This window comes from Suricata suricatta, chromosome 9, assembly GCF_006229205.1.
Source record: "Suricata suricatta isolate VVHF042 chromosome 9, meerkat_22Aug2017_6uvM2_HiC, whole genome shotgun sequence".
Lineage (NCBI taxonomy): Eukaryota > Metazoa > Chordata > Mammalia > Carnivora > Herpestidae > Suricata > Suricata suricatta.
Genome location: NC_043708.1, coordinates 71,529,128 through 71,549,426, shown reverse-complemented (window position 1 = coordinate 71,549,426; position 20,299 = coordinate 71,529,128). Strand labels below are relative to the sequence as shown.

Genomic DNA, 20,299 nt, shown 5'->3' with positions numbered 1-20,299 from the left:
CAGACATATTTTCTATTATGAACAATAAGGCTCAGCTTGCTAAGTGAAAAAAAAGACAGTTATAAAAGACCACATCTGCCCAGAACAAGCAAATATGTAGAAAGTGGTTTAGTCATTGACTAGGTTTAGGGGAGCTTGGGGGCGGGGCGGGAATAAGAAGTGACTGCTAGGGTACAGGGTTTCTTTCTGAGGTGATAAAATTGTTGTAAAATTAGATTGTGGTGATAGTTGCATAACTGTGAATATAAGAAAAAATTGCTAAACACTTTCAACGGATGAATTATATGATATGTAAACTATAGCTCAATAAAGCTGTTTTAAAAAAAAAATCAGTTCCCAATATTATCATTATCCAGGTTCAAGCCACAAATTGTTGAACAGTGTGGTTTAAATTATTCCCTGTTTTTGGGGTGCCTGGGTGGCTCAGCTGGTTAAGCGTCCGGCTTCAGCTCAGGTCATGATCTCACCGTTCATGGGTTTGAGCCCCGCGTCGGGCTCTATGCTGACAGTTAGCTCAGAGCCTGGAGCCTGTCCGTATTTCCCTCTCTCTCTGACCCTCCCCTGCTCACGCTGTCTCTGTCTCTCAAAAATAAGTAAAAAACATACAAAAAGTTTCAAATCATTCACTGTATTTGGATGACAATCTCTATTCCCAGCTGTATTAGGTCACTGTCACATGGACCTCTCCATTCAGCTACCATTTAACACATTAAAAAGTTTATTTCAAGAGAGTGCACACCCAAGCATGGGGCGGGCGGAGTCAATGCCAAGCAGGCTCTGAGCTGTCAGCACAAAGCCCACCGAGGGGCACAATCCCACAAACTGTGAGATCAGAACCTGAGGCAAAACCAAGTGTTAGGCGCTTAACTGGCGCAGGTGCCCCTGACAAACACCTTTCAGAAAAAAACCCCATAGAGCATAAGATGCACTTTAAATGTTAGTTCATGAGCAATCAAAGGTTGAGGAAGAACACACACCTCATCCACAAGCACTGTGTCACCAATGAACAGCGCGTAGGTTTTCTCTTCCGGTTTCTTCCCTTCCTTGTTAGTCAGATCTGAGAATCCCAAATTGATGCTGAAAACCATCCCTAAAACAGCAAACAGGAGTCAGTCTACGACCGTGAGAGAATGGAGAAGTAAAGATTTTACACAGAAAATGGGGGAGATGAAGCTAAAGGAAATTATTCAAAAAAGTATTTTTCTACTACACGCCTGTAAAACTCACCTTTCTTAAGTTTGTATTGATTTTTACTATTAATTACTAAAGAGCCTTCACGGAATTCAATTCCCATTCCAAACCTAAAAAAGAGATGAAGAGAAATTTCAGCAATAGGCCAAAAGATCTCTAACATGGGTCAAGTACAATATATTCTGTTTCAATTTTCAGGATAAGGCGGGCAAACATGTCGGGTGATTGGCTCTGCTGATCGGCCAGTTAAGGAAAAGGATTCGAGGACAGTCTTTGGGCTAATAATATGTTGAAAAGAATTTCCTAATTAAGTATCTCTTGTAATATTATATCAAGCCTTTTTAATTTTAGATTATTCACCCATATTTAAATTTTAGTATTCTACCATGAAATCAATTTAGGTGTTTTCCTATAAACAATTTAGTAGACTGTTAAGGGGAATAAAAAGTGGATTAAGCACTGCAATTAATAAAAATTTAATTTCTTTTATATTTGGAAGATAGAGATTGAGCGAGCGCGAGTGGAGGGGCAGAGTTGGGGTGAGAGAGAGAGAAAGAGGGAGAAAAAAATTTAAACATGGTTCTACACTCAGCATAGAGACAGATGCGGGGCTTGACCCCACGACCCTGGGATCACAACCTGAGCTGAAATCATAGTTGGACACTCAACTGACTGAGCTGCCTAGGTGCCCCAAGCAAGGCAATTATTTGTGAAATGCTGACCACTAGAATTAAGTCATTTGGGCGAAGACGTGGTGCATGTCAGTGTATTTCCTCTTGTCTATCAGAAAAATCCAGACAGAAACTATATATCTCAGACTAGTTTCCATCTAAGGAAACTGCCCAGAGCCTTTGTCTTCCAAAATGTCATTGGTTCTATAAGATGTTAAGTCTTTCTAGGTGTTCAATGGTCAAATACATTTGAGAAATGCTGGATTAAATAAAAATTGAAAAAAAATTTGAAATTTAGGATATGTCAAGAGTATTTCATATGCAAATGTGAGCTGAAGTGTTCTGAGAGAGGATATACAATAAGTAATGTCTCCTAACACTAGTAATTGACGCCTAGGATGTCTAAAGGCCTCTACTATATTGGTCTGGAAAAATCTCCACCCCATCCCTGAAAGTAGAAATGAAATCTTTCCCACATTCTCTGAGAACACTATGTGTTTGGACCGTAAGCTTAAGAGCCCATAAATGTTGGGTGAATTGATCTACTTTGCCTGACCACAGCCTGTCATGCAAACTGTCTTAGAGTGACAATGAACTTCACATCTTACCCTAGATTTTTGGTAATTTTGTTCAGCAACTCTGGCTTCTGCTTTTTAACCACATCCATGACAGCATTATACACGTCACATATCTTCACACCTATCGACAAGACAGAAACATAGTATCTTTCAGTGGAAGAAAACCCAAAAAACCAAAAATGTCCAAAATAAAAATTATTCTAGGTTTTTATTTCATTTTTGAGAGAAAGAGACACATACAGAGAAAGAGACAGAGCACGAGCAGGAGAGGGGCAGAGAGAGAGGGAGGGAGGGAGGGAGACAGAATCCAAAGCAGGCTCCAGACTCTGAGCTGTCAGCACAAAGCCCAATGCAGGGCTCGAACTCACAAACTGTGACATTGTGACCTGAGCTGAAGTCGGACACTTAACAGACTGAGCCACCCAGGTGCCCCTATGACCACAATTTTTTATCAACACTTTTTTCACCTATTAAGTTCCCTAAAGCAGAGTTTCTCAAGTGTGAACTAAGAAATGCAGCTGTAGGAGTGGTAGGGCTTAGAAATCTGTATTTTTAAAAAAACAGTTCAGCTAGTCATTCTTACACTTCTTGAGATTCACGGCCAGGAATGCCAGGGGTCTCTCTGAAAGAATTTGAGTTGATAAATGGCATAATAAAGTTACCATACATTTTGAAAAACAGGACTAGTAAATGGGTGAATCGCTATTAGAAGGACTTTGGCCTTGAGGGAGACAAACCATAAGAGACTCTTAAACGCAGAGAACAAACTGAAGTTTGCTGGAGGCGTGCTGGGTGGGCAATGGGCCGAATGGGCGAGGGCATTAAGGACAGCACTTGCTGGGATGAGCATATTACATGTGAGTGATGGCTCACTAAGTCCCACTCCTGAAATCATTACACTGTATGTTAACTAACTTGGATTTAAATTTTAAAAAATAAACATTCTCTTAAAAAAAAAAAGGACTCTGGCTTAATGTTTCATGATCTAAGATATGAATATAGTCTTCAAGCTAGAAAAGTCTAGATATGGTGGCCTCAAAAGGGTCTTTATCCTCATTAATCCACCTGGGGCTATTACTTCCAACAGGATTTCTCAAGATCACCCTGAGGCAGCACGGAGGACCGGTGTCTAGAAGCGATGGGCACATGGGTGGGCTTATAGAGGGGCTTAAAGGTGGAAAACTTAAATTCCTACTTCGCCAACTAGGAGTGTAGAGTCTCAAAGCAAAAGAGGTGTGGAGTCAAGCGCTTTGCTTCCTTCTGAGGTAGGCAGCTGGTTGCTTAGCAGGGTTGTGATTAGCTTTGCTTGTAGACTAAGATTCCTTGTAACCATTCAATGAAGAATTAACAATACACATTCTGTTGCTAGAGATACTAGTTCTCAGAACCGTTCTAAAGGAAAGTAACAAGACCAGGGTATTTTATGAAGATCAGGACATAAAGGCCTAACCAGTCACAGAAGTTTTTTTGTAAACACCAATGTAAAACCACAATAACCACTCAGGTTAAAAGAAGATTGAAAAATGAAATGTTAGGGTGATGCAGGGCTAGTAAAATCTAATTCTATATTTAGTATAAAAGCCTCAGGGTTATAAACGCATATAAACACAAGAGACATTTTTTGTTACTTCATTTCCAAACCTTTTCTAAGGCACCTCACCATGTCTTAATTCCTTTAGCAGTTCCTCTTGAAGCTGGAGCAAAAAGTTGTAATTTTCTTGAACTTCCTGAGAAGGGTCAACCATCAAAGTGCGAACAAGGTTGGAGCAGTAAGATTTGAAGCGAATACCCATGGCACAAGTGATGGCCCCAAAATGCATATGATTCTTGTCACTAGAGACCAGAAGAAGAGAGCATTTCATTACGCAAACTAACAAGTCCTTAGCAGCACTGGCATATGCCATCTGTAATCACCACCGTTCCCTGTTACATCCCGGAGCTGAGGAAGGACCTAAACTCTTATTTTCTTAAACAGACTAGCTTATAAAGAGATAAAATCACTGACCAAAATTCACAAGATAAAAATTCAGTGAGAAGCTAACTTGTGGGATCCTAAACAGATAAAGAATATAACAAATTCTATTCATTATAGTTTTAAAGTCCAAGGGCACCACTTATCCACCAGTCACTATGAACTGTAGTATTCATTATGAGTTACTTCTTCAGCCTGACGAGGAAAAACAGCATTCTTTATAATATTTTAAAAAATTACAGGCACCTGGGTGGCTCAGTTGGTTGGCTCAGGTCATGATCTCATGGTTCATGGGTTCGAGCCTCGTGTTGAGCTGTGTGCTTACAGCTCAGAGCCTGGAGCCTGCTCAGGATTCTGACTCTCTCTCACAAAATAAAAATAAAAATAAGAATAAAAAATAAAAATCAATCAATAAATCATTTTCCTTTCAAAGAAAAAATCAGAAGGGAATATGGGTATGGCATATCTTAATATCATACTAGTTTTTCTCAACATTTTAGTTTTCTTGGCATTAAAAAAATGTTTTTAACATTTATTTTTGAGAGACAGAGAGAGTCAGAGCACCAATGGGGGAGGGGCAGAGAGAAAGAGAAAGAGAATCTGAAGCAGGCTCCGGGCTCTGGGCTGTCAGGACAGAGACTGACTCGGGGCTCGAAATCATGAACGGTGAGATCATGACCTGAGCCGAGAGCTGAAGTCAGACGCTTAACCGAATGGGCCACCCAGGTGGCCCTCTTGGTATTTTTATCATCTGGAAAAGCAAAATGAAATACATGCTCAAGTAAAAGGGAGTACCAATGTGAAATAAAATAAAAATATTCAGGTCCGCCTGGCTGGCTCAGTTGGTAGAGCGTTTGAGTCTTGATCTCCCAGTTGTCAGTTTGAGCCCTACGTTGGGTATAGAGATTACTTAAACTTTTCTGAATTCAGAATAAGTCCAAGAAAAAAAAATAGGCTGAAAGCGGAAATGCTCTGATTGTTGTTATGTTTTGAAGCTCCCATACTTACCTCACCACGCTGAACTTGAGATTATAATTGCCACCACTCTGAATGATAGGAGGGTAACACATCTCCACAGTAGAAGGGTCTGCCCCAGCGAGGTACTTCTTCTCTTCAATGGCCTTTTCCACAGACTCAGCCAATTTGCTGTGTCGAACTTTCTGTAAGCATAAAGAAATAAAACAACAGTTACAATATTCACCAGAGGGTGGCAAAAAGTCAGAGTGTTGAGTTTTTGGACGTTCCTGTTTGAGGACAACATACATCCTGACGTCACCGAGGATGCTATAAAAGCCTTATGAAATGGTTTCCGTGGCAGGTAATTCACTGGCACCCCCACAAAGCAGATTTTGGGAACAGTATGTGAAATTCACGACTATGCAAGGGAATTCTCAAATAAAATACTGGGTAACCTCAGGAAACCAGCGCCAGTTTATAGTTATTTTGAAAGAGAACTGACACAATTACATACTAGCAACTTATGTATCAAAGGCCTAATTTCAAAGGTAGCTGACCACCACAAGCACTACTCGGTAGGGACTTACTTCTGCTTCACTAAGTCCACTAATAGTGGACTTTCCCCTCTCCATTTACCTCGTCTGCATCAACTATTTCCATGACTCTTTCCTTGAAGAATTTGTTGAAGACTTCAGAGGTGATGCTGGCTGCTTTCTTCATTAGGTTGAGCTCCCCATCCTCCTTTACAGCAATGGTGTAGGCCACAACTGCACTGATATCTATCTGCAGTCAAAGTGGTAAGAATTTTAACATGTAAATACAGAACTGCTACAGAAATGCATCTCTCCCAGGGTGAATATCAGTGAAGCTTGGTTATTTAGCACACTATTCATCAGTAGCTTACGGAATATAAAAATATTCTTTGCTTGGGTTGAATAAACATTTAAAATAGCTCATTACCAGATCACTGTGTGTATTCTAAGAGGTATTAAACTAATGAACCATTTAAATGTAAATGCTCCTTTCTAGAGGATCTTGTAAAGGTAGAAGAGGAAGATAGGCAGGAGAGCAGGGAGAAAAAAAACATATACTTTTTCTGGATAAGAGATTTTTCTGGGGGCACCGGGGTGGCTGAGTCTGACTCTTGATTGCAGGTCATTATTTGTGGCTTGTGAGTTTGAGGTCTGCATGGAAAGTGAGGAGACTGGTTGGGATTCTCTACCCCTCCCCCACTTGTGCCTGCATGCTCTCTCAAAATAAATAAACTTCTAACAAAACAAAAAAAAGAGATTTTTCTGTTTCCCCCCCTGCAATAGTTGAACTATCTTCCAACCGTGTCATTCCTGCCTGAAAAGTCAAACTGCCTTACTGCTCAGCCAAAGGGAGCAAAAAATGGAGATCTGAAGGAATACATACTTTCTCCGAAACAAACTCTGTGCACTATCTGTTACGGAAGCCTGTCACACTCGTGTCCTCGCGACCCCTAACCCGCGCGGCTCAGGCGCTCACTTTGTCAAAGCCCTCCTTGCTGAGGCAGTCGCTCCAGCTCTTCATGAACTCTCCGGGGAACTTGTCTTTGCTGAACACGCCGATCTTCTTGCCGTTCTTGCTTTCTTTAATGGCTTCGATCATTTTGTCAAAGCTGCTCTTATTGCTTTCATTCTATCAGTGCCACAAGAAGAAAAGAGGTTTGTTAATCGGTGTTAGAATGGGGCATCTACGTTCTACTAGTAACAGGCACGGACAAATAGAACCATACAAAGAATAAATTCTCTCCCCATGCCCCACCTACTTCCTTACGAGACTGTAACACTCTAGAAGTTAACACAAAATTTTTTGGATGTTTTTATACACTGACGTGCCATATGAGTTGACAAGACTATTCTTTCTCACCAGGAACAGCTAAAACTCACATATATACGTGAACAATAGTTTGAGAAAAAGCATCAGGTGTAAGGTATGACAAAAAAGACCACACACGATAAAAAATGAGGATGAGGCATATCTGTTTTCTTGAGGATATTTAAAGTTATTTTTATTCTAGGGGCGCCCAGCACGCTCAGTCGGGAGAGCCTGCAACTCTTATCTCAGGCTTGTGAGTTCCAGCCCTGTGCTGGGGGTAGAGAGGACTGAAGAAAAAAAAAAAAAAGTTACTTATGCTAATTTAATGACTAAGATGAAAACAGACAAGTTGACAGTACCATTGAGAATGGACAGATAAAGTCAGTGTTTGACAGAATCTCACAGCCTGTGTGCTTTGCTGCAGAACTGACAGGGTTATTGAACTTCTTTCTTCCTAACAAACACAATGAAGATGTGATAGAACTTTGTAATTACAGCGACAGCCAGCAAAAATCTTCCCGTGTTCTTTTAAAATTCCTAGCGGGATTTCCGCCGATCACTGTTAAACGTTCTTTCACATCCACGCCACATTCCACACAAGTTCTGACCTTTTCCCGGATCAGCAGTGTGATGGCAGGGGCTCCGTTCGCATTCTCGTTGCCCTTAGTGTTAGCGATCTGTTTTAAAAACTCCACTTTCTTCTTGCTGGCCATGAAGATGATTTTGTCGTCACAGAAGACCATGATAGTATCGGTTAGTTCATAACCAAAGAGCCATGTCTACAGGAAAAGAGAACAGTGACAACAATATTTACAGGTCAAAAAAATTAATGTACTTACTCAGAAATATTTATAAATTAAGGTATCTGGAATTAATGTCAAAACAATCTAGATGTGGATACCAATGAAATGAAACTGGCCTAGACCTTATAATTTATTGGATAATGGGTACCTATGGAGTTCAATATATTATCTACTTTGATATCTGAAATAATAAAGACCACCAAATCATAGGGATAATTTGTGTTTCTAGCAACTCTACTGTTATTCAGTAGAACAGAAATGCATAAACCAAGGGACAAAGCAGCACATCTGGGAAATGCACATTGGACGTCCCCCAAAGACTGCTGGTTGCCTACCAAGTATTCATCTCTTCTGCCTCAGGAAGACTTAGGGCCGTCGCTGGGCACACTCAGCAGGAGGGCCACGTCCCATCTTTACTTGCAGCGAAGCATGGCCATTAGATTCTGGCCAGTAAGCTAGAAGCAGTCTGTGGCACTTCAAGCACGTCTCCTTATAAAGGGAAAGAGGTCTCCATTTTCTTCCCTTTCTCCATTCTTTCTGCTTGGAATGCAGATGTAATGGCTGGAGCTCTAGGAATTTTTGTACCATGAGCACGAGGGCTGGACTCTATGTATGACAGAAGAGGGACCAGAAAAACCGTGTGTCCCTGAAGACTAACTAAAAGAGAAAGAACTGCTTTGCCTGATTCATTTTTAGATTTATTATTATTTAATTAAATCTATCCCAATTTATATACTTCTCTTTTGTAGTGCTTTTTTTTTTGTTTCTTTTTTTAGTTGAAGTATGGTTGTTGGGTTGTTGTTGTTTTTATAAGGATGTGTTTATTTTATTTATTTATTTAAAAAAAAATTTTTAATGTTTTATTTATTTTTGATACAGAGAGAGACAGAGCATGAGAGGGGGAGGGGCAGAGAGAGAAGGAGACACAGAACCAGAAGCAGGCTCCAGGCTCTGAGCTGTCAGCACAGAGCCCGATGCGGGGCTCGCACCCACGAACGTGAGTCTGACCTGAGCCGAAGTCAGAGGCTTAACCGACTAAGCCACCCAGGCGCCCCAGGATGTTTATTTTAAAAAATTTTTTCTTCCTTTGTGTGTGTGTGTGTGTGGGTCTACTGAGCTTTTATAGTGATGATGGAAATCTTCACTACCAGCTCTAATATGGTAGTCGGTACTCAGTACTTGAGACTTGGGGCTAAGGAACGTAATTTTTAATGTGGTAGTGAATACCACAATGGACAGTGCAGTTGATAGTTCAAGGACTTTCTGGGCTAAAACTGCCATAAACCTCTCACCTGTAAAGCCGTTGATTTGGCATAAACAATTTCTTCGTCAACACCCACTGATACAACAATAGCATCAACGTTGGCATATTCATCTTCTCCTTTCTGAAAAATAAAGGTAATTTGGTCATTTTCTTTTTATCCCAGTAAAACTGGAATACAAAGCTCAGTATTTACTCAGGGTATATAGAATTTTTTCCTAATAGAAGTTCCAAGTACAAATGCCAAGTTTACTTGGCAGCCTCACAGTCATTACTCTTTGTTAAGCAGTTTTATTGAGAGAGAATTCACATACGATTCAGTGGTTTTTAGTGTATTTAGAGCTCTGCAACCATTACCGTCTAATTTCAGAACATTTTCATTCCCCCCAAAATATACCTACTAGTAATCACCCTACATCTCCTACCTAGTCCTAGGCAACTGTTAATCTAATTGGTCTCTATGGATCTGTCTATTCTGGACATTTCCTATAAATGAATAACATATAGGACCTCTGTGTCTGGCTTCTTTCACTTAACAAGATTTCAAGGTTCACCTATGCTGTAGCATGTGTCAGTACTTTGTCCTTAACAATCCACTGTATGGATCTACTACTGTATCTATTCATCAACTGCTGCACATTCGGGTTATTCCCATTTTTTGGCTATTCTGAATAATGGTGCTATAAACATTCATGTAAATTTTTGGGTGGACATACTCCTCTTGACTATATACTGAGGTGAAGAAATGCTAGGTCATATATATGGTAACTCTATGTTTAACTTTTTGAGGACCCACCAACCAGACTGTTTTCCAGAGTGACTGCACCCTTTCCTATTCCCAACAGCAACCTATCAGGGTTCCAAATTCTTCATATTTTGACGAACACATAATGGCTTTTTTTCAGTGGCACCATTGTCCACTGTGTGTGAAGTAGTATCTTGCTTTAGTTTCGATTTGCATTTCCCTGACAGCTAATGACGCTGAGCACCTTTTCATGTGATTACAGACCATATGTCTTACCGTCTTTGGGGAAGTGCCTATTCAGATCCTTTGCCCACTCATAACTGAATTATTGCTTTATTTTTAAGTTCTAAGAATTCTTTTTATATTCCAGATATCTCTTATCACATGTGACGTACAAAATTTCTCCCTTCAGCGGGCTTTCACTTTTATAATGATGTTGTCCTTTCAAACACATAAGTTTTTAATTCTGAAGAAGTCCAAATTATTTTCTTGTGCTTTTGAGGTCATATCTAAGAAGACTTTATCTAATCCAAGGATATAAAAATTTACCTGTATTTCTATAGCACTTTTACAGTTTAAGCTCTGATATTTAGATCTAGGGCTCATTTTGAGTTAATTTTTATTTATGGTGTGGAGAAGAGGCCTAACTTCATTTTTTTTGCATATGGCTACCTAGTTGTTGAGAAGAACTGTCCCAGTCAAAAAAATCAACTTATATATTAGAAAAAAAATCAAATGATACAAATGCGAAGGTTTATTTCTGGATTCTCAATTCTATTCCATTATCTAAGTATCCATCCTTACACTAATACCACATAGTTTTGATAACTCCAACTTTGTAAGTTTTGAAACTGAGAAGTCTGAGTCCTCCAACCATTCCATCAGCTACTCTTCAATGGCTCTATAAGACCAAACGACTGGGAATTGTGGGCTAGAAGGTCAAGTCTCTAATTTCCCCTATACAGTCAAGAAAACCACCTACATCAGACTCTTCCACACATCAAGGCTTCTGGTTGCCAGTAAGAATCCAAATAGAGTAACAATTATGGGTTCTGTTGAATTTCTCTACTATAAGAAAATACATAACCCAAAGAAATTCCCAGAGACAGTGTATGCATTCCCTCACTGATTTTCAGGTAGAAAATGTTTTCCTTCAGGTTGGTAAAGTTTTATCATTAGTTCTCACTGATGAGGCAAAAGCAATGGTAGTTAAAATGGCTAGTGCCTTAGGGTTCCTGGGTGGGTCAGTTGGTTAAGTGTCTGACGTTGGCTCAGGTCATGATCTCATGGTTCATGGGTTTGAACCCCATGTCGGGTTCTGTCCTGACAGCTCAGAGCCTAGAGCCTGCTTCAGATTCTAAAATTTTTTTTAATGTTTATTTATTTTTGAGAGAGAGAGAAAGAGAGATAGAGTGTGAGCGGAGGAGAGGCAGAGAGTGAGGAAGACACAGAATCCAAAGCAGGCTCCAGGCTCTGATCTGTCAGCACACAGCCCCACACAGGCCTCGAACCCACAAACCATGAGATCATTACCTGAACCGAAGTCCAGCATTTAACCCACTGACCCATCCAGGCGCCCCTTCCGATCCTGTGTCTCCCTCTCTCTCTGCCTGCACCGTCTCTCAAAAATAAACATTAACAATAATAAAAACATTAAAAAGAAATCCCAACAGTTGAGCATGTCTTTTAAACACTTTATGTGAAGAAATGTGAGGCATACACAAACCACTTCTGTGTGCAAACTGAAGTATGATGGCTGTCTAAAGGAAAACTTTACAATTCTTTGAATAACAAGTTGAAGGAGCCATTTAAGCAGACTTGGGTATCAGGCATACATTTTCTTGAAAATGAGTGAAATGAGCCTGTCACTTCAAGGAAAATGAAAATGTGTTATGTAGTCTGATAAAATTTGAGTTTTCAAGCAAAAATATGAATTCTGAAATACATGCATGACTTGCCACTGGGAACTTAGCTTCCCTACTTAAGGCTTCTGATAAAATTAATGATGATATTTACATACATGATTCTTTGAGATCATCTAATGAAATATGTGAGGTTTAGAAGATCTGCACAACTGAGAACCAATGCATAACGTTACAAAGCCATCCATGGACAGAGGATCAAAGATACAGTAACGTGACTATAAAAAGTATAATGCTGTGGTTTCAAATGCCACATTACAACTAACTTTTAAAGATTACCACTACTGGAGTTTCAATACAGTAACAATATTCATAATTATCTGTAAAGTTATTAAAATACTCTCCCCTTCCCAGCTTCATGGATGTAGGAGGCCAGATTTTCTCTGTATACTTGATACAACCAATGCAAAGAAAGGCTCTTTGGGGTCCTGAATGATTGAAGCATGTAAAGGGTCCTGCCATCAGTTAAAGAACCACTGTGCCATAATTTCTATGGCACAACACATTAACACTAATTTTGGTATTAAATTCTCTTTTCTTCCAAGTTTTGCTACATATGCTCCAATTCTTCAATAAACATGGATTTTGTGGCAATAATATTACCATTGCCTTGATAACCTCCCCAAATTAGAAAGATGCACCTGGTTATATTTAATGCTTATGTATTCCGGCTACAGATAAATGTAATCCCACCCCCCATCTGTCTACAAAAACCACTGAAATTAATCAAAAAGCCCCTTTTAGTATTTTTGGATATTTGCAATCTTGGTCCGCTCAAAATTTTTTAACAAAGAAAAATGGTATCAACATGTATAAAATTTCAAAATACACAGTAATTTATACATTTTTAAGTATATAAAGAACATAATCATGTAACTTAATCATTAATGATATGGGAAATTCACCCAAAGGGATCTCAATAAAAGTGAAAATAGGAAGAGAAAAAAAAGACCGATATATTCAGCTTTTTTATGCAGATGGAAAAACAAACTCAATTATCCCAAGGATTTCAATTCATATAAAATGCCTAGTTTTCCACTGCCCATCACAAAGGTGAGAGGATGAATTCTAATTTCTCTTGGAATGCAGCTACTCTGACCATTTCACACAAAGTTCGTGATTGATTTTTCACAAAAAGTGATGGGCTCTAACCCATGAAAGACATGTAATAACAGAATTTTAGGTATTTAAAGATAATGAATTTAGAGAAAATTTTTCTTAAAATGTGATTCAATGAAAAGGATTACAATAAAATCTAATATTTTATAGACAAAATCTGGGGCATTATTTTATATTTTCAAGCCTTCTGAGGAGTACAAATGCCTTATATACAGGTTATATGTGAAAAAATCTTCTGAGACAATCAGAAATTTTTAGTTATTTGCTATAGAACTTACACAAGTTACCCAAAGTAACGTAATACAATCATATACAAAAATAAAATATTTTCGGATTATGTTATGTCTGGAATTTGCTTTAAAATACTGGAGCAGGGGCGCCTGGGTGGCTCAGTCGGTTAAGCCTCCAACTTCGGCTCACAGTCGTGGGTTCGAGCCCTGCGTCAGGCTCTGTGCTGACAGCTAGCTCAGAGCCTGGAGCCTGCTTCCAATTCTGTGTCTCCCTCTCTCTCTGCCCCTCCCTGCTCATGCTCTGTCTCTCTCAGTCTCAAAAAGAAATAAAACATTTCAAAAAAAAACAACAACCATAAAATAAAATAAACAAAATAAAATACTGGAGTGGAGTAGGCTGGTTGAGAAAAAAGAAAGAAAAATGCCCCAAGGCCATCAGCCTTTGCCAGAGGACCAGTCCTACACCCAACTCTAAGTGCCAGCCTGGCTACTGGAGGGAGCCGGGGCTCAACTCTGTGCTGCTTAAATGGCCCCAGATTCCTACCTGATCTCTTTGGCTTGGGCTGATCTCCAGAACTCAGGCTTGAACTCTTGTCAAATCTGGACTTGTGAACCCTCTGCTCTCCTTCCTAGATGACCATTTTGCAGCAGTGACTCCTAGTGTGCAAGGATTCTCAATATCCACCAAACCCCTTTTTCAATTTTCTTAATGTTTATTTTTGAGAGAAAGGTACAGAGCATTGAGTGGGAAAGGGGCAGAGAGAGAGGGAGACACAGAATCAGAAGCAGGCTCCAGGCTCTGAGCTGTCAGCATGGAACCCGACGCAGGGCTCGAATCCATAAACCTCAGGGCTTGAACTCAAGAGCAGTGAGATCATGACCTGAGCCAAGGTCAGATGCCCAACCAACTGAGCCACCCAGGCGCCCCCACCAAACCCTTTCTGTGTCCAAAGTCTGCCACCTTCTGGTCTGTTTGGTCCACTTAACATCCAAGTCTTGCTGAAACAGGTGTTTCAGATGAGAATAACCGTATTTACTGAGCAGCCATGTTGTGTATGTGCCTTGCATTTAGTATCTGTAGCCCTCACAATAAAACCTGACATGCAGTGTACGTCACCATGTTCAAAACCCCAAACAAAACCCAGCACACTTAAAAACTCCCAAATATATAAGCAATCCTCACACTCATGATGATTTAGACTTTTAAAAAAGTGCTGAAAGTCTAATTAAAATTCACACATTAAATGTAAAATACTTATTTTTTCATTAGCATACAGTTACTACAGAATATCAGATAAAATTACACTTTTCCTACCATCTCTGTATCTTTCAGTTAACAAATCAGATGATTTCATTAAGATCCTGAAGACAAAAATCTCTTTGGAAGTTTCTGACTTTTATCTCTAAAAGAGACTTGGGTCACTTGACAAACTTTTTGGGTAAGGTGTTAGTAGTGGTCCCTTCTTAAAATTAAGAGAAATTTCTTTCAGCAACTGCAAGCAATGGGTATCAAGGTCTGCCTTCTGTATTTAGAGACACTAATGCCTATTGGTGAGGGCTCACTCTGAACACAGACCACCTAGGTTTGACTCCTTGATCCCAACACGTACTGTGACCTAACCTCTTGGTGTTCCACTCTTCTCAACAATAAAATGCTCCTATGAGAATTAAATGAGCTAATATATATAAAGTCCTTAAGACAGTGCTTAGCTAACATTAACTACTATGTGTCTGCCATCATTAATATCACAAACTGAAAGTCTGTTTGCTAAAAAATTTACTGTGTACCATACCACTACAGTCACAGTTACTGGGGTCAAAGATTAACTAGCTATTGGATGAATGCAGAATATGCACAGGAAGGGCGCCGGGGTGGCTCAGTCAGTTAAGTATCTGACTCTGGGTTTCAGCTCAGGTCACGATCTCATGGTTCTTGGATTTGAGCCCTGCGTCGGCCTCTGCACTGACAAGCACAGAGCCTGCTTGGGATTCTCTCTCTCCCTCTCTCAAAATCAATAAATAAGCATTAAAAACAAACAAAAACCCCCCAAACACAAGGGTGTCTGGGTGGCTCAGTCGGTTGAGTGTCTGACTCTAGGTTTCAACTCAGGTCATGATCCCAGAGTCGTGAATCAAGCCCTGTGTCAGGGTCTGCCCTGAGTGTTGAGGCTGCTTGGATTCTCTCTCTCTCCTCCCACTTACTCTCTGTCTCTATATCAAAATAAAACACAAGAAAAAGCAAGCTTGGCAAGAATGTGGTTTTTTTTTTAATTGTTGTTTTTAAAAATTTTTAATGCTTTTTTATTTATTTTTGAGAGACAGAGAGAGACAGTGTGATCAGGGGAGGGTCAGAGAGAGAGGGAGAAACAGAATCTGAAGCAGGCTCCAGGCTCTGAGCTAGAAGTCAGCACAGAGCCCGACGCGGGGCTCAAACCCACAAACCGTGAGATTATGACCTGAGCCGAAGCAGGTCGCTTAACTGACTGAGCCACCCAGCCCCAAGGATGTGTTGAAAAAGGAACCCTTGTGTACCAGTGCACACTGGGAATGCAAACTGGTACAGCTACTGTGGAAAAGAGCAAGAAGGTTCTTCAAAGAGTTAAAAATAGAACTACCCTCTGATCCAGTAATCACACTACCGGGTACTTACACATCCAAAATACAAAAACACTAATTTGAAAGGGATATATGTACTTTTATGTTTTATTGCAACATGACTTACAATAACCCAATCATGGAAGCAGCCCAAGTGTCCATTGATACGTGAATGGATAAAGAAATGGTGCACACATATATATATACACACACATATAATGGAACCTTATTCAACCATAAAAAAGAATGAAATCTTGCTATTTGCAATGACATGGATGGAGCTAGAGAGTATGATGCAAAGCACTGTAAGTCAGAGAAAGACAAATACCATATGATTTCACTAACATGTGGAATGTAAGAAACAAAATAAATGAGAAAAGAAAAAAAAGAAGACAAGAGAGACAAACCAAGAAACAGACTCATAATTATAGAGAACTGATGGTTCCCAGAGGAGAGGTGGATGGAGAGGTGTGTTAAATGGGTGCTGGACGAACAGTACACTTATCATGATGAGCACTGAGTAACATATAAAAGCACTTGTATGGTACACCTGAAACTAACAACACTGTATGTTAACTATATTGGAATTAAAATAAATATAAATTAAAAAAATTTTTAAAGAACATTATCTGTTTAATGTTAGTCCTTTTAACTCCAGCTATGATTTAATAATGCTGTTGTGCTTACATTATCTTTACTTTTTAACAGCTACTTTTTAATTTTGGAAAGGGACATGCTTTCCATTTATAGTGATGTAAAGGATCCTTTCTAAATATAGTTAAAGAATTCAACAGGATTCTGAGAGATGAAAAGACAACAAGAGTGGGAGCTGACTAGGCCGAGCTGCGGCAGCGGCGCCCCGAGTGCCTGACAAGCGCTCACCGCTCAGGTAATGCACCAGCAGGTGCGCGGATCTGAGCCCCAGGGGCTCGGAACTCTGGAGCCACCAAGTATCAGGGAAGGGGGACGGGGTACATCGTGCTTGGATGAGTTCAGGACTAAAAACGGAAGGTCTGGTCAGTAAGCTTCAGAGAGGGACTCCCGCAGCTGCTGCCCTCCAGTTCTTGGAAGCCCCAAGACAACACCTAATCCTTGAGCAAAAACACTTTTTATTTAATCTCTAGGAAAATGGGCTCAAAAAGGCTATAGCTTCAGATACTAGGCCCAGCAGAAGCAAGTACTAATTTTTAAAAAATTAAAGTCTGTACTTTGAATGACAAACAAATTGAGAGGATTTTTCTTTGTACAGCCTCACTGAATTCAGAGAAAGCTCTTCACATACTGACATCTGGGGGTGCTCCATGGAATAAGTGAGCCTATTCACTTTACAGTTACCCCCACTAGTTGAGAGGCCCCCTTCATGCAGAGCTGCCAGCCAGTTTCTTATTGTCTCATCTTAATACGAATGGATAGCCAAGCCTTTTTTGGTTTCTGTGAAGTCTCCAATATGTAACAGAAATCAAGAAAACAGACAAGACAGAGAACAGAAGATAAAAATTTCAAAAAACACCTCCTATAAAATAAATAAATACAGTACCTCCATGAAAGAACAGTAGAGGACAAGGAGAAATTAAAAATAGCTGAAATTTTTAAAAATCCGTAAGTGGGAAAATAAAGTTAAGAAGCAGTACCGGAGTGGACAAACATAGGAAATAAAACTGAAAGATAACCAATAAACTTAAGCCAAGCAGTCTAAACCTCCAGAATGAGAATTTCAGGGGGTAAACAAAAGAGATCACTGAGGAAATGGAGGGAAGAAAGTAATCAAACAATGAAAGATTCTATCCCTGAAGGACACTGAGCCTGGAGACTAAACAGACCCCTTACTTCCCAATTCAATGCACGGAAGGGAAAAAAAGGCTCTTATGAAGGCAGTGAAATTTCAAAACACAAGGGAGAAAGACATGATTCTAAGTGTTTCAGAGAAAACAGGCCATATATATTGAATCAGGAAGAAACATATCCTTCTGAAAATACTGAAAGTCTGAAGACTACCAAATGACTCCTTGGATTCTGTGCTGAATTCTGAAAGTTTTTAAATGTTGAATTTTAATCACACTGAACTATATCAGTAACCAAAAGTGAACACAGAATAAAACTTTTTAAGACACACAACTGCTCAAGAAATATATATTCTCTATATCCTTTAAGAAGCCCTTAGAGAAAACTCTCTTACAAGGAAAAAAAAAATCAAGGATTGTAGGATAGGGGACCCAACATTGCAAAGTCCCAAGTTCAACAGGTCTGGAGAACAACCTGTACAGATAGAGCAATATAGTGTAAGGTTGGGGGAAGGGAATGGTGGTGATGCTTTTAAAAAACAACACAGAATAGGGGTGTCTGGGTGGCTCAGTCGATTAAGCTCCAGACTCTTGATTTCAGCTCAGGTCATGATCGCATGGTTCATGGGATTAAGCCCCACATCGGGCTCTGCACTGACAGCAGGGTGCCTGTTTAGAATTCACTCTACGTGTCTCTCTCTCTCTCTCAAAACAAACAAAAACAAAACAAAACAACCAACACAGAATAAAGTATCTGATAAGTGTGAGAATTTTATTTTAAGTTTATTCTGAGAGAGAACACAAGTGGGGGAGGGGCAGAGAGCAAGAGAAAAAGACAGAGAACCCTGGGCAGGCTCCATGCTGTCCATACAGAGCCCACGCAGGGCTCGATCTCACACACCATGAGATCATGACCTGAGCTGAAATCAAGAGCCAGTCAACTAACTCAAACACCCAGATGTCCCAAGCGTGAGATTTTTAAAACAAAAGATTGAGAAGGTTATGACAGACCTGAAGGAAAAAATTAGGGCTAGAGCATTTTAAAACGGAGAGAAACTTAGTAATCACTAGTGCCAGGAAAAATGAAAAATTGTAGAGAATAGGAAAGGTAATTGTACTTTACTACTTCATCCAGCAGTGAAAGTACCTACATGAGCATAAAAATGTAAACTGACTACTGATTTTAATAAAAACTGTGAGAAAAAAACTTATCAAGAGGATAAGTGGATATGTGATAAAGCAAGTATAATAAAAATGTCAATTGTTAATGTAGTGGTGGGTACACAGGTGTTCACTGTAAAAAATCTTTCACTTTTTTCTCGGTTTGAAGTTTTCCATAACAGTGTGTCAGGGAGATGTTTATTTTTTTTGTAATTTTTTAAATGTTTATTTATTTGTGTGTGTGCGTGTGTGTGAGAGAGTGAGAGTGAAAGAGAGAGAGAAAGAGGAGAGAGAAAACACATGGGGGAGGGACAGAGAGAGAGGGGAGAGGGAGACACAGAATCCGAAGCAGGCTCCAGGCTCGGAGCTGTCAGCACAGAGCCCAACACAGGGCTTAAACTCACTAACCACGAGATCATGATCTGAGCCAAAGGCGGACACTCAGTGGACTGAGCCACCCAGGTGCCCCTGTCAGGGAGTGATTTAAACAGTATCAGGAGGTAGGGAAGTTGGAATGAAGTGTGACAGAATACAAAAATTAAATTTAAATCCTAAACTACCAAAACAAGGCAACAGTTACTATCTAAAAATGACAACTCAAGGGGCGCCTGGGTGGCTCAGTCGGTTAAGCCTCTGGCTTCAGCTCAGGTCTGAGCTCCCATTCATGGGTTCAAGCCCGTGTCAGGCTCTGTGCTGACAGCTTGCTCAGAGCCTGGAGCCTGCTTCCGGTTCTGTGTCTCCTTCTCTTTCTGCCCCCCCTCCTCTCATGATCTGTCTCTCTCTGTATCAAAAATAAATAAAACATTAAAAAAAATTTTTATACTGACAACTCAAGAAGTAACAGTATATGGACAGTATTTCAAAATATGAAGCAGAAGAACTAAAAGTAATTGCTTCTGGGGCAGCTGACTGGTTTTTAATGTTTTTAGAACTATTTGGTTTTTAAAAACCTATGTATGTATTACCTGATGAAAAAAAACTTTCAGAGTGCAAGGTACATACAGATAATAAGGAATAAGCAGAAACTGTGAAGGTGGTAAAGAATAATAGAAGCTGGGGAATTACCATGGCAGAGGAACAACTACTTCCCTTCGAACCAAATGGGTATTGCACTAAGAGGAACCATCTTTGAAGTCCATGGTTACAGCCAGGATATAATGTATCATTCAAACCAAGACAATCTGGAGAACAAAAAGGTGTGCCATTAAAAATTACATGGGGATGACAGGTGAATTGTACCAAGAAAGGAAGAAGTTATGGTCACCTATGTGTAGTCTGGACAGAAGTCTCTTCAAACCAAGCAAGGGATGCATGAAAGCTCAGAAACTGTCACTATCATTCACTGAGCACCTACTACATGCCAGGCACGACAACTGGTAACCAGGGATAAAAGATAGAAGTCAGTAACGAGAGGAGACTATAAAAGTTGAGCATGCAAGAATACATGAACCCCAACCTGCTTAGGTATTTA

At 39.8% G+C, this 20,299-nt stretch overlaps 1 protein-coding gene across 1 annotated transcript in view; it reads right to left on the bottom strand.

Moving 5' to 3' along the window:
- Positions 1-20,299, bottom strand: part of SUPT16H (SPT16 homolog, facilitates chromatin remodeling subunit) — a 41,970-nt gene that overhangs the window by 17,171 nt on the left and 4,500 nt on the right. Inside the window, exons 2-10 of the mRNA XM_029951534.1 lie at positions 9,307-9,399; positions 7,820-7,990; positions 6,879-7,031; positions 6,006-6,152; positions 5,421-5,572; positions 4,101-4,273; positions 2,471-2,561; positions 1,228-1,301; positions 978-1,090 (exon numbers count right to left, since the gene is read on the bottom strand). Of these exons, the coding sequence (XP_029807394.1) occupies positions 978-1,090; positions 1,228-1,301; positions 2,471-2,561; positions 4,101-4,273; positions 5,421-5,572; positions 6,006-6,152; positions 6,879-7,031; positions 7,820-7,990; positions 9,307-9,399 (1,167 nt within the window). The remainder of the gene's footprint in view (positions 1-977; positions 1,091-1,227; positions 1,302-2,470; positions 2,562-4,100; positions 4,274-5,420; positions 5,573-6,005; positions 6,153-6,878; positions 7,032-7,819; positions 7,991-9,306; positions 9,400-20,299) is intronic.